The following is a 13,360-nucleotide window of genomic DNA, read 5'->3' as shown; positions in this document are numbered from 1 at the left end:
TTCTCCTTAATCAATCTGGTAGAGCAGGGCAAGCTGCCCCATCACATCTTTAAATGCTTTTATTTTTCTTTACTAAGTAACCATGCCCTGGTAAACTGTAGTGTTAAAAATGAGGAGTGTGGGCTTCTTAAGGGCAGTAGTTTGAAGGAGTGCTCTTGGAAAACAGTATTATTCCAACTCTGGCTCACATCGAATGGCGTGTGGAATTAGAGACCCAAGAAAATCATTCTGATTCTAATCACAACTGAGTTATATTTTTGTTAAAAATAACACCCTTTATTTCCCATGTAGACTTGTAACTTACCTTATACCCAAAATGACTTATTTATAAAGATACATAAACAGTACTTTTAAAAAATACTTAAAAGTGGGAATAAAAGAGCCAGAATGAAGCATAACGATTTAACACTTTTAAGGATGATACACAAAATTCTTTTCTTGGGCCAGATAATGTGGGTAGTATGCATTCCAAGACATCTTAGGTTTATTTGCCTGTGCAGGTGGTGGTGGGTATCACTTAAAAGGTCATGAAAACTCTAGACCAAGAGAAAATTACTTTTCAGGACTGGCAAGTTATTGGTAACTTTCAGATTATTTTCTGTCTACTTATATTGCCTTTTAATATGAAAATAATATGCATTTGGTTAAGAGGGAAAGTCAAATTACTAAAACATACATCTCCATCACCTCCCAAAGTTCATAAGGAAACGCCGTCTCAGTTTTATGTTCTTCCAGAATATTCCCGTGTGTGTACAAGCAGGTACCCAAAGTGCCTTGAACATAGCTGGCGTTCATCTTTTTGACAACTGAAGCCAATTCTGAGAAGTTTGGAAATTCCCCCATTTAACGTGTTAAGCGAGGCAGAAGCCGGATCTGAAGCGCTGCAAGGTAGGCCCGCCTCCCCTCCCCGCCGAGGCCAGTTAAACCTCCCGCCTCGCAGGGGGAAAGTCTCCCAGCCGCGCGACACAGCCCGCCCCCTGCCGGAACTGGCTGAGCACTGAGGAGCCGGCGACGACCGTGCTTCCGGCTGTAGGAACGAAAAACGTCAACGTGACCCCGGAACCAGAGCCTCACACCCTCCGGAAGTAGTTCTCAGGGACTGAGGCGAGTAGCGCTCCCTAGCGTGGGTGTCTAGTGGTGGCTTCGCCGAGGTATGGCGGTGTAGGCCCGCAAGGGCGGGCACGGGAGCGCCAACCTCTGCAGGTCTCAGGCTGCCGCCACCCCCGCAGCCTCCCTTCCAGTGGAGACGGACGTGGACGCTTAGCCCAGCCATCAAGAATACGCCTATTTCAAATAAAACAATATTCATGTTAGCATTTTGAAAATGGGGTCCAATTCTTCCAATTATGCGGCAGATCTTGCCAACAAAGCGTGTTATAGCTGCAGCCCCGAGGTATGGCTAAAAATATAAAGCACCATGTACCGTAGGCCGCAAGTTACCTCCTTGGCAATTCAAGCTTATGTAAAATTTAACTGTCAACCTTTTGTGCTAGGTAACCTCGTTAACAATTTGAAGAGGTGGGCAAACAAATGATTTAAGGAGTTACAGGGTTACTTCCTAAAATTCTGTTCCCCAAGTGTGGGAGGGCATTAACTCTGCATCAGAGACCTAGCAGGAGGGGCCTCTGTGCCTACAGGACAGGCCCAAAGCTTGGCAGTTCCAACATTTTGTTTTCTCTGCGTGGACATGCTCATCTCAGCAGTGGCACCTTGCATTCAATATAAAGTTACAACATAAGGATTGCTTGCGTTTGGTGCCATCAAACGAGCCAAATGATCACTGTAGGTCTGCACCCTTTATTTGGAACATGAAGGTATGGCTTTTCATTGGTCACTTAGCTTCCTTGGCAATATTAACACCTGCAAAAGAATCAAAGTATCTTCCAGCCTGTTAACTGTAAATGCTTAAGTAAACTGGAACCAGGCAGCTCACGCTGCCCTTCCCAGACCAGGTGCAGTCTGGTATCTCAACGGTCTTCAATCTAAAATGGTGAGGGGCTGTGACATTCAGGATGTCCATCTACACCTCCATACAGGATTTTATGTATTACCCCACTTCTGAACCCCATCCTGTTTGTGGACAGTGATGCTACATGGTACCAATAATGAATTTCTAAGAAGCAAGCTGGCTACTAAGGAATTAATTTTCATCCATCTTCCACTAAACCCAACCTGTCCAGGCCCAACCATTTTCCTGTCAGCCCTACCCCAATTCACCCACTACCAAGTCCTGTCCACTGACTTTTCTGAATCCTACTCCTTGGTTTCTCATTCCCATTTTCGTAGTTCTCCCACCGTAGCCCACTCCCTAACTACATTCTCCCTAGAATGCTTATTGCCCACCTAACACTTGCTTAACTTTTCCAAATTGGTAAGTATGTATGCTTGTCCTTCTGCGTGGATCATTTTGCCGTGACTTAAGACCAAGGGGCTTTTGTCTGTTCCCATAATTGTCAAAAAGGTTTACTAAAAGCCGTCCATTTTACTTAATCCACACAATCCTCAATTTTAAAGATGAGAAAATTGGACTAAAGTTACACACAGCTCTTCTGGTTTGGACTGAAATCTCAAACTTTATCTCAATCTCTTAAGACCCTGTATTTATGCATCTTTGGATCCTCAGTGTTTAGTTGGAATCAATTAAACATTAAATACTCTGATCAACTACAACTTGTTTAAACCCATGGTCTCAACTTCCATTTTATAGGTCCTCCAAAAGACACTAAGACCCTGGTGCACTTAACATTCAGATTGCTGGGCCCCATCTCAAGATTTCGGTTATGACTAGAAAAGCGTGGTACAAGATGAGGGAACCAAGGAAGAAAAACTTTATTTTCAGGAATTACAATTGTTTCAATCCTATCATGCTCTCCACTATTTAAAATGTGCCCTATCAAACTGAGTCTTCCCCTTTCGGGGTACCTGGCTGGTTCAGTCAGTAGAGAATGCAAATCGATCTCTGGGTTGGTTACGAGTTCAAGCCCCATATGGAGTGTACAGCTTACTTAATCCCCCACAACAAAAAAAAACCCTGAATCTCCTCGCTTTGAGCCATGCATAACAGTTAAGGGTATATTCTCCCACTTATTTTCAGAGTACACAATGCAAAAACAGGCCTTTCAACTCTAACATACACAAATATGCTATCGACAAATACTCTCACTTTATAAATGTTCAAGGTAGGTAATGGGCCAAGTCCTTTTAAGTGTTGCTATCTCTTGCACACTTTCTGAGGGGGAGTTGGCAAAGGAGCTCAGGCCCTCGTACCCTTACTCCTGCAATCTGTTAGGTGGCTTTCAAATGTACAGATAGAGAAGTAGGAGTGCTAAAGAACTTACACCCACACCAGAAGAGAAAAGCACTTTTAGTATTTAATGAACCTCCCTCCATGTGGCTTCAAGCTACCAGGACACAGGCTCCCCCAACACCCTTAATCTTCTCCTCAGCTCTTCTACTGAAGAATTTGGCCTTCACGATGACAGGCTGTTTGGGAAGCTTTCCCTTTCCCAAAACTTTGTAGTAGCCCTAGAGGAATAGAAAAAAGAGTCTGTAACATACACCACTGCAGATACCAACTCCCTGACAGGTATAAAGAAAGATGTCTGCCAATCTACTCCATCTAGGAACCGGGAGGGCATGTTTCTGATCTGGGCACTACCAGGGGCACAGACTACCCTCGCCAGTGAATCAAGACCAGCAGATTCTCTCTGAGGACTCTAGCACACCAGGACAAGAGATATGTCAGGATGTGACTCTAGCCTCAGGCAAAGCACAAACCCCCTCTCCTATTCAATTACTACCTGATTTTTAAAAAAAGAGAAAACCACATTCCCAGCAATATTCCAAGAAGTCCTGACCATGAAAATTGCTCAAACAGGCTGGGCAAAGGGATTGCAAAATTAACCGAAAGCCCCCTCAGAGTTTAAGACTACCTCCACACCCATGGGAGGTAAAGCTGACACAAAGACCAAACTTCCAAAAGATACAGAAAAATGCTTTGTCATCAGTGTTTTGGGGTGTGACGGGAAATCTCTTCAAATAATGTAGATCCTTAAACATTCAAGAACAAGTACTTGAATGAATGACGGACTGGAAAGATTATCATTCTTCCAATGTTTTGCTTGAATCACAATTGAGCTCAATTTTGGTGAGTTGCCCATGTCCAACTCTTGATTTTGGCTTAGATCACGATCTCATGGTTCGTGGGAATGAGCACTGCATCAGGCTCTGTGCTGACAATGCAGACCCTGCTTGAAATTCTCTGTCCCTCTCTACTTCTGTATGCTAGTAGTCTCTTGCTCTCAAAATAATAAACGTTTTTGTTTTTTTTTTAAGTGGAACAGCCTTGTAGGTAACTGGGTATGGATTCTAGGTAGGAGATCAAGGAGATTAGATTACCGAGAATTCTGAGAGGCAAGGATTATATAAAGGTAACAAATATTCACTCACCGATCGCACCACATCAATGATAGGAGCAGCTCCAGTCTTGTTTTTGGCAGCATTTACCCGTGTCTGCTCACTGACCAAGGTCCACAGTTTATCAAGGTTGACAGTTGGGCAGAAGCTCTGGTTCCTTTTTAAATGGTAATGCCTCATACCAACTTTTCCAAAGTAACCTGGATGGCTGGGAAGAGAAGGCAATCACTTTCATGACCTCACTTCATTTAAGAAGTGATGTTCACCATCCTCATTGTCCATCTCCCTCACTTATAGTGTAAACTGTTCACTGGTGGATTATAGTGACATAGCAGGTAACCCACTCATTGCTGAAATTAAAACAAATCTTTAAAGATGTTCAGGAGTAAAAGACTACCCTTATTTCATGGAACAGGTCACTGAGAAAGTCAGAGGCAGTGCCAAGATTAGAGGTCTTCCAGCTCACTTGACAGCATTTTATGGAAAATCAACACATTCTTAGAATAGAGATTTTCTAAGCAAATTTGGGGGCATAAGTGAATCTGGGTATAGATTAATCTGATGCATGTCACTAACCCGGTGACTGACTATGCCATAAGGGTCACAGCCAGTGAATAAGGTCAGCAATTACTCTTCGAGGACTCTAGCACACTAAGGCAATAGCTGATACCCAAGCGTGACTCTAGCCTCGACAAGTTCTCAGTCCACATCAAATGTTAACTTGGTAAAAGGTAAAAGCCAGCAACCGACAAGGCTTTTGAGTGGCAAGAGCCTTGTTTCCCACTAACTGCAAACTGCGAGTGCAAGTGAACGTGCAAGCCAAGAAGCACTCACTATTTGTCAAAGTTGATCCTGTGGTGATGCATGCCACCAGCATTACCCCGACCCCCTGGGTGCTTCCGGTGCTTCCCTGCAAAAACACGAAGTTACAGTTAACATAGCTTTCACCAGCCTTTCAATCTTCTCCCCAAAACATTTCCCCACACTTCCCCATCTCTACTTATCTTGTTGCCACTCTACAATACCTAAGCATTGCTAATTCTTCAGGACTCCTGGTTAAGCATCTCTATGCAGTGTTCCACCCACAGTGCTGCATACCTTCAATTAATTAAACACTTTGCCCCAGTTTTCATTCATTCCTCCGACTGATGTTAAATTCTCTGAAAATCAAGTACTGTAGAGAATTCTCAGAAAAAAAATCAAGAGCTAACATTCAAATTCCATCCGATTGGCCACAGAAATCTAACCCACTTCTACGCTACCGACTTCCTGGCTAGGCAAGCATCCGGCAGGGAGAGTTCAAAACCGACCAGGATGGGATGCCGGCACTTACCGATACGGCCGTGACCATGGCTCACGTGGCCCCGAAGTTTCCGGGTCTTCCTCAATCTGGATGGCTGTATGGAAAAAGGGGCTTCGTATTAACGCAAAGGGAGGTGGGACGGGGCGAACTTGCCGGTCCGAAAGGGATCTGTAGGCCTGGGAAATTAATAATCTGCTTTGTGACACATTCAAAAGTTGAGATTACGAACTGGCCTGGGGACAAGCGGCCCCATCAGGGCGGCGCCTGAGCTCACCGGCCAGCGTGTCTCAGAGATCCGAACTCCGAGCAGAGCACGCGGCCCCAAGGTCCCGGGCCCCTGCCGGGCACCCTGCACTGAGGCCCGCCAAACGCGGCCTGGGAGACAGGGCCGAAGGGTCAGGGATAGGTGGTTGGGGTGCAACGCGAGTACAGCTCGCGGCCTACACCAGCAACCACGGAGAGGCACGAAAATAAGCACCTACCATGTCCGCGACCCAGAAGAAAGAGGGAGGCCTTTGCGAAATCTCGCGAGGTACTGAAAATGGAGGCGGAGCCAATGAGACTCACTTCCGGCCAGCGAGGACCGGCCTTGGGCGGGGCCTCTTGGGTCTCGCGGATGTCGCGTGACTACAAGGATGGCCTCCGCCTCTTTCGGCTGGGTTTCCTGGCTGTCCCCACGAAATGCCCGTGGCTCTGACGTCTGGGACTCGTGTTGGTCGTAACGTTCCTTCGCTCAGGCTCTGAGGCTGAGAGCTTTCGCAGAATTCGGCGCTTGAGGCGCTGTGTGGTGCACGCGGCCGCGGCGCCTTGGCCCTGGAATCCGCCTTGGCCTCCGTACCTGTCAGACGCCGCAGTTCTGAGTCGTCGGGCGCGCACCGCTCTGTTCTTGTGGTCTGCGCGGCCCTGGCGGTAGTGGTTGCTGTCTTGTCTCCCAGCCTCAGTGAGAATTCGCGAGGCGCTATTTGATCCTCAGTGTGCTTACCTGGTGTCTCGCTCTACTCCCTTTGGAGTCTTTCACTAGACGTCTCCACCACCCACCGGCACCTGCTGACCCACACTCCAGAGAGGCGATCGATCTTCCTCCTTTGCCTTTGTGCTATCATCTGGGCCGCCACAGTTTGAACAATCTGATATACTTCAGGAACCTATATACCTGGTTGCTTTATGGTCCTTTTTATCCAGACTCTAAATAATTTTTCTAACCACCCTATTTTAATTTTCACCTGAACCTACTTGACATGGCCGTGACCCCTCTCCTGGACTAGAGAATCCCTGCTCAATCTCGACCCAATGCAAGTGTCTCTTTTCCTGTGAAACTTCTCAGACCCATTCGGTCATTGTTGCTTACTTTCCCCACTCGTGCCCTCCCACAATCTAGTACATAGCTCTTATATAATTCTTGATCCACATTTGTCTTCCGTACTAGGCCAAATTCCTTAATGGCTCAGGAATATTTTCTTTTATCCGTGTACTCCCAGTTCCTGGCATATAGTACGTGTTCAACAAATTAGTGACCGGATGTAACTACTCTCACTTCCCTGTCTTCACTAAGTGGAAGAGCCATCTCTAAAATCTCAACCAGTGTTCAAAATCCCATTCTTTCAATTACTCTGTGTGTGTAATTATTTATTTTCTCTGCCTTGTTCCTGTCAGCTAAAATGCATTTTAGTGAAAATATCCTAAGTTCTCCCTGAACTGTCTTCTACCTACTACCCTGGCTTTTTCCTTTTCAGTCAAACTCCCCAAAGTGAAGTCTATGAATTCTGTGCATTTCCCATTCATTGTTTAATCCACTGCAATCTAGCCCTCAGCCACACTACTTCAATGAAATTGCTCTTCACACCTCTGCCAGGTTAATCTTCCCAAAACGTAACTTTGATCCTTTCAACTTCTTGATCAAAAAGTTGTATAGCTCCCTATTACCAACAGACTACGGCCCATGTGCCTTTCCAAACCAACCTCAGCTTTTCCTCTTATACCAGCTTTCTACTGTAGCCAAACTTGGTACATCCCTTCTGCCTTTTGGCCTGTGCTGGTGCCATTTCTCATGCCTATAGTGCTCATCTTATTCCTGAACAGATATCCTGAATCTCTCTCAAACTTTAAGGCCAACCTTATATTCTGCTTCTTCCCAGAACACTCCAGTACAGAGTGATAATAGCCAAATACACCTTGCAGTTTACAAATTGCTTCTGCCTGAGAGGTTAACACTACCAGCCCCATTTTATGAACGAGAATGAAGGAATTGAGGCACAGAAGGTTGAGTGACTTATCAGAGGCTACAGAGCTGCCAAGATATAGGGCCCGGGCCTACCTAGCCTTTAGTCTTATCTTTCCAGATCTGCTTTTACCTCAGTGACCACTCCCTCTATGACCTCACAGTATTATGGTGTTCATCACTCCTTCAGTCCTCAATCACATACTGCCTGTGGTCAACAAAAAGAGGGGTCTTGAGAGTCAGGGGCCAAGTCTAAAAAGAGATCACCCTGTACTTGACATTGAAGCTGGCCAGTAAGTACACAGGGATGAACTGAGCTACCTGGAAACTACCCTTGGGAACATGGTCTGTGAATGGAGGTAAGGTGGGCAAAGCTTTAGGAATGAAGGATAACCATCCAGTGTCTTGTGAAGAGGGTCTAGAGTGAGGACAAATACTGTCCAGGGGGTAGAGGTTGGGTTCTGGGTAATGGGTACTGCTTCTGGATAGTTTTGCCAGGTTCTGTGGTTATAGAGGAGCTACATTCTATCCCTTCGGCCATTCATCTGAATGGAAATTCTCCAAGTAGACCAGCACTCTGTGTTCACCGAACATTCTTCTCATTGGTGGTTTGATCACCAAGGTAGAGGGAATGCCCTGGGTGATTGTCTAGATCTAGTTTCTAGCAGGTTCCCTTTCATTCCTAAGGCGATCATATAGCTTTAACATAAGGCTCATGTGTGGTTTGTCACTGTGGGTCAGTTTCCCTAGGGCGACTAGCTCTGAGAGAGCAAGTACCATATCTGCAAAGTGGAGTAGCATCTGGACATTAGGCATTAGGTGACCTGTCCCTCTCCGCCACGCACAAGGAGCATGACCCTGAGACATGACCTCTGAGAGGCCTGCTTCTCTGTGACATCTCTTCTGAAGTAGAGTGTGGCCTTGTGACATCTCATGCGTATGGGCTCCCCCAGAGGGTCAGGGCCTCAGAAAATATCTGTGAAATGAGCAGAAGGGAGAGGTAGCCAGGCAGCAGCCTGGTGAGGTAGGTAAATGCTACCTTTTCGGTACCACACACCTTTCTCCAGGGAACCTTATGAACATACCCCACCCTGAAGAGGGCTCTGGTGGTCCATTTTCTTCCTCTCCTCTCAGGGTTCTTGAGTTCCTTAGCAGTCCTTCAGGTAGCAACAACAGTGTGAATGGATCCAACCTGTCTTCTTGCTTTTCATCTTTAGGTTTGGACATTTGGAAAGATTATGTTGCTTTCGTTTTTCAAGTAGAAGATAGCTAATTTAAGATGGAAAGAGCCAGGGTTTCTTATTTAAAAAAAATTTTTTTAATGTTTATTTTTGAGAGACAGAGTGCAAACAGGGGAGGGACAGAGAGACAGACAGACACAGAATCTGAAGCAGCTCCAGGCTCTGAGTTGTCAGCACAGAGCCCAACGCAAGGGCTCGAACTCACAAGCTGTGAGATCATGACCTGAGCCGAAGTCAGACGCGCAACTGACTGAGCTACCCAGGCACTGTAGGGTTTCTGTTCTTTTTAAGTGAGAGTTCTAGAAAAACTCAGAAATCCTAATGTATTTCAGAAAGGATTTTAAAAATAGCATGTAATAGAAAATCCAGTACAACATTAAAGAAAATCTTTAAAAATGTAAGTATAAACATCTCAAATCATAACACTTTATAATGCTGTTTTTATGTCTGAATATTACCTTTCAGCTCTTATCTACCTGGAGACATAACTATGTACAGAGCGGATGATCATAGCATATAAATCCTTTTGTATTCTGCTTTTCATTTAATACCATGACATTTTTCTGTATCGCTACCCGGCCTTCATGATTATTATTTTTAACATCTTAAGACCAATTTATTTTCAGCATATACTATAATTTACTGTGCCATTTCCTCCTGTATTCTGTGGGGTTTTTTTGGTTTTTTGTTTTGTTTTGTTTTGTCTTTTGGTTGTTGTTTCTATTGTGTTCTTTGCTGTTAGAGACAGTGATGCAATGGACATTTGTGTATATGTGGTTTTTCTTCTTCTATTGAATAGCTTGTCTAGGGTAAATTCCCAGGAGTGAGATTGCTGTATTATAGGATATGAACATTTTTATGATTCATTTTATGCTGTTTCTTTTCCCCAAATGGATTGTACCAATTTATGCACCAGCAGCATGTATAGTTACCACTTTCAGCTATACCAGGCTCAGGGTTTTGTTGTTGTTGTTTGCCTTTATAAGTAGTTTTTGACACATGACAATATGGTATTTAGAGGAAAATCCATAGGACCACAGGGTAAAAATAAAGTAAAAATAATCTAATTGGAAGATTAGGGATTTCCAGGAGTCTTTCCTAACTGTGTTGAATAGATTTTTTAAAAATCTCATTGTACTACATGGAGAATGCATTCCTAGAAGCTTTGTTTGTTGCAAGCTAGAGTGGAAAACCTGACTGCCATTAAACTCAGAATAGCAAAATGTGAAGAGAGGAATTCTAGGATCTTGGAGGACAGTTTATCCAATAGCAAGGAAGAGCTTAAATGTTTGGATTTTAATTTAATTTTAGATGATAAAATCAGCAGAAAGAACATAGAAGTTGGGTTCATTTCCTACACCTATTTTTTAGTTTATTTATCTACTGAGAGAGAGAGAGAGAGAAGAGAGCGCAGGAGAGGGACAGAGAGAGAGAGGGCAGAGAGAGAGAGAGAGAGAGAGAGAGAGAGAATCCCAAGCAGGCTCCACACTGTCAGTGTATAGAGTCTGGTGTGGGGCTTGAAACCAACAACCACTACATCATGACCTGAGCCGAAATCCAGAGTTCTATGCTCAACCAACTGAGCCACCCAGGCACCCTCCACCTCTGTTTCTACTAGCTGAATGGTATTGAACAAACAACATATTGTCTTTGGATCTTAGTTTTCTTATTTGTATCCTGAAAAATACTAAGATTCATTTGTTCATTTTAGAAATATTTATTGAGCATATGCTGTGTTTAGACACTATATGTACGTGCCAGGCAGTGAGGAGCAGGGACAGTGGTAAACAAGAAAGACCAAGTTCTGTCCTAGGAGCATGTCTAAAACAGGCAATAAACAAGTAAACAGATCAAACATATCACGTTCAAACAGTCTAGTATTGAGTGGGTGTTCTCTCATTACCTAGTGTGTCTCTCTCTTCATTTCCCCCTGAACTGAGTCTTGTTTTGATGATCATTTGCTCTGTACTACCCATGCAAACAGTCTTTGAAATACTTACCCCCAGTGTGGCATGGAATGACTTGCTCTTCCATTCCTTGGCAAAGCTACAGAAACCCTCAGATCAGGTTGTGAGGTGTTAAAAGGAGATGATTTGTAAGCAAAGTAAAGTTATATGTGAGATTTTCTGTCCTTCCAGGCTTTCCCATGATGTTTCATTTAGTCCTAGTTTCCTGGTTCCGTGACTTAGAGCAGACATCACAGGCTGATTACTGGTATATTTTGTTTGACTAATGCTGTTTTCATGTTTTTAAATTGTAATTAGTTGCCAACGTTTCAGAGTTTAAGTAAAAATTGGATTTCTGGCATTTTGAAAAACTAAGATTTGGCAACACTGGACCTGCATCCTTTGAGTGGAGCACTTCACTATTTCTATGCCTGCTACCCCTGGCTTAAGTACATTCTGCCACACTCTATCCCTTTTCCTAGGTCAGAGGAGGTAGGAAGGAGAGGGAAGAGCTAAGACATGGTGAAAAGCTGCCGGAGGAAGGGGATAGAAGAGAAGTCATTTGACTGTCCCCCCTTACCCTCAAATCAGAGAGTCTGGTTTGGTTGTGCTCTTAATTTAACCTTTACCCTCATAGAGTTACTTCAGTTGCTCTTCTAAGATAGAAATGAAATATTATTTATATTCTTACCCTGAGCAGTGTCCACTGGTGTTGGAAAGCCATGTCATCTCCTTGAATCCCCAGGGTTGTTATGTATGTATGTTTGTTTATTTTGAGAGAGAGAGTGTGAGCAGGGAAGATAAAGAGAGAAAGGGAGAAAGAGAATCTCAAACAGGCTCTGCAGCATCAGCATAGAGCCCCACACAGGGCAATCTCATGTATGCATGAGATCATGACCTGAGCCCAAATCAAGACTTGGACACTTAACTGACTGAGCCACCCAGGCACCCCCTTTCCCCCAGAGTTGTCATTTAAAGCCCAATGCAGCAGTTCTCAAAGTATAGTCTGTAGACCTATGGCGGGGAGCAGGGGTAGGGTGGGGATGGGGGTTGTCGCTGAGACTCTTTCACAAGTGTCCCCAGGATCACAAGTTTCCACAGAGTCGAAACCATTTTCATGATACTACAGGATGTTATTTGCCTTTTTCACTAGATTGGCACTAGTACTGGTGGTGCCAAAGCAAATGCCAAAGATGATGTGTAAAAAGCCACATGTGCTTTTACATGGTGGATGTGCTGGTAGAAGTCATTGTATTCTTCACTGCTAGGCATTTGCCGGGAAAGGGAAAGGACAGGAAGAGAAGGGAGAATGCCTGTTTCACTTAGGAATGTCCGTGATGAGGCAGGCAATGTTTTGTTAAATTCCAGTCCTTAAATATACATAATTTTAATATTCTTTGTGAAGAAGCTGGAAGCATGCATAAAGCATTTCTACTTATCAAAGTGAGTAACTGCACTTGTGCTATTTCTTCAGTTGCAAGCTGACCTAGCCTTTTTTTTTTGGACACCAGTTTTACTTGAAAGAAGAGCTGACAGACAAACTGGTTATTCAGGCTTGGGAATATGGCACATACATTCTCAAAAATGAAGTAAGCCTGTCATTTCAAGGGGAAAAAAACCTGATGGTATTTGTTGCCAATGATAAAACTAGAGCTTTCAACAAAAATGAGAATTCTGGTAAAGGCGTAGCTGCCTCCGTGAATTTCACATCTTCCTAAGAGAGAATTTTAAAATGAGACTGGAGGTGATGTTTAAGAGTGTGATGTTTTGTTATTGTATACTGAAACATCAGTGTTTGAAGCATCTATAGGGGCGCCTGGGTGGGTCAGTCAGTTAAGTGTCCGACTTCAGCTCAGGTCATGATCTCACAGTTTGTGAGTTCGAGCTCTGTGTTGGGCTCTGTGCTGACAGCTCAGAGCTTGGAGCCTGCTTCGGATTCTGTGTCTCTTCTCTGTGCTCCTCCCCCACTCATGCGCTGTCTCGCGCGCCCGCGCTCTCTCAAAAATAAACATTAAAAATTTTGAAGCAGCTACATAAGTCATTGGACTGATGTTTTCCAAATGACAAAGTCTAAAATGATGCCTAGATAAAATGACAGTTCACAGTGCAAGACAGACCAGTGGATTTTCATGTCACAGGGTAAGAAAAGTTCACTGAGGTAGTTTCAGATTCCACATTACAACTAACCTTTAAGAAAGTACCACTTGAAAAAAAAAAAAAAAAAAAAAAAAAAAAA

At 44.0% G+C, this 13,360-nt stretch overlaps 2 protein-coding genes and 2 non-coding genes across 4 annotated transcripts in view; 1 reads left to right on the top strand and 3 right to left on the bottom strand.

The window, feature by feature from the left end:
- Positions 1 to 3,348: 3,348 nt before the first annotated feature.
- On the bottom strand, positions 3,349 to 6,262 carry RPL27A (ribosomal protein L27a). Its single transcript, XM_039244613.1, has 5 exons — positions 6,202 to 6,262; positions 5,750 to 5,813; positions 5,251 to 5,326; positions 4,450 to 4,624; positions 3,349 to 3,525 (listed from the first exon to the last, which is right to left on the bottom strand). Exons 1-5 carry the CDS (start codon positions 6,202 to 6,204, stop codon positions 3,397 to 3,399), a joined length of 447 nt encoding a protein of 148 aa, XP_039100544.1. The 5' UTR covers positions 6,205 to 6,262; the 3' UTR covers positions 3,349 to 3,396.
- Positions 3,635 to 3,765, bottom strand: LOC120240056. Its single transcript, XR_005530572.1, has one exon. It is a non-coding gene; the product is annotated as a small nucleolar RNA SNORA3/SNORA45 family (small nucleolar RNA).
- LOC120240057 lies at positions 4,980 to 5,109 on the bottom strand. Its single transcript, XR_005530573.1, has one exon. It is a non-coding gene; the product is annotated as a small nucleolar RNA SNORA3/SNORA45 family (small nucleolar RNA).
- A 73-nt stretch (positions 6,263 to 6,335) lies between the features above and the next one.
- TRIM66 (tripartite motif containing 66) overlaps positions 6,336 to 13,360 on the top strand; it is a 52,897-nt gene continuing 45,872 nt past the window's right edge. Inside the window, exon 1 of the mRNA XM_039244610.1 lies at positions 6,336 to 8,296. Coding sequence (XP_039100541.1) covers positions 8,291 to 8,296 — 6 coding nt within the window. The 5' untranslated portion in view covers positions 6,336 to 8,290. The remainder of the gene's footprint in view (positions 8,297 to 13,360) is intronic.

This window comes from Hyaena hyaena, unplaced genomic scaffold (assembly GCF_003009895.1).
Source record: "Hyaena hyaena isolate Hyena2069 unplaced genomic scaffold, ASM300989v1 scaffold_245, whole genome shotgun sequence".
Classification (NCBI taxonomy): domain Eukaryota; kingdom Metazoa; phylum Chordata; class Mammalia; order Carnivora; family Hyaenidae; genus Hyaena; species Hyaena hyaena.
This window is presented reverse-complemented; position numbering and strand designations above follow the sequence as displayed.

Excerpts from the sequence above, each read along its gene's own strand:
- RPL27A (XM_039244613.1), bottom strand. Across the intron at positions 5,327-5,749 it reads CCATGGTCACGGCCGTATCG|GGAAGCACCGGAAGCACCCA; the intron begins GTAAGTGCCGGC and ends GTGTTTTTGCAG. Across the intron at positions 3,526-4,449 it reads TCATTGATGTGGTGCGATCG|GGCTACTACAAAGTTTTGGG; the intron begins GTGAGTGAATAT and ends CTATTCCTCTAG.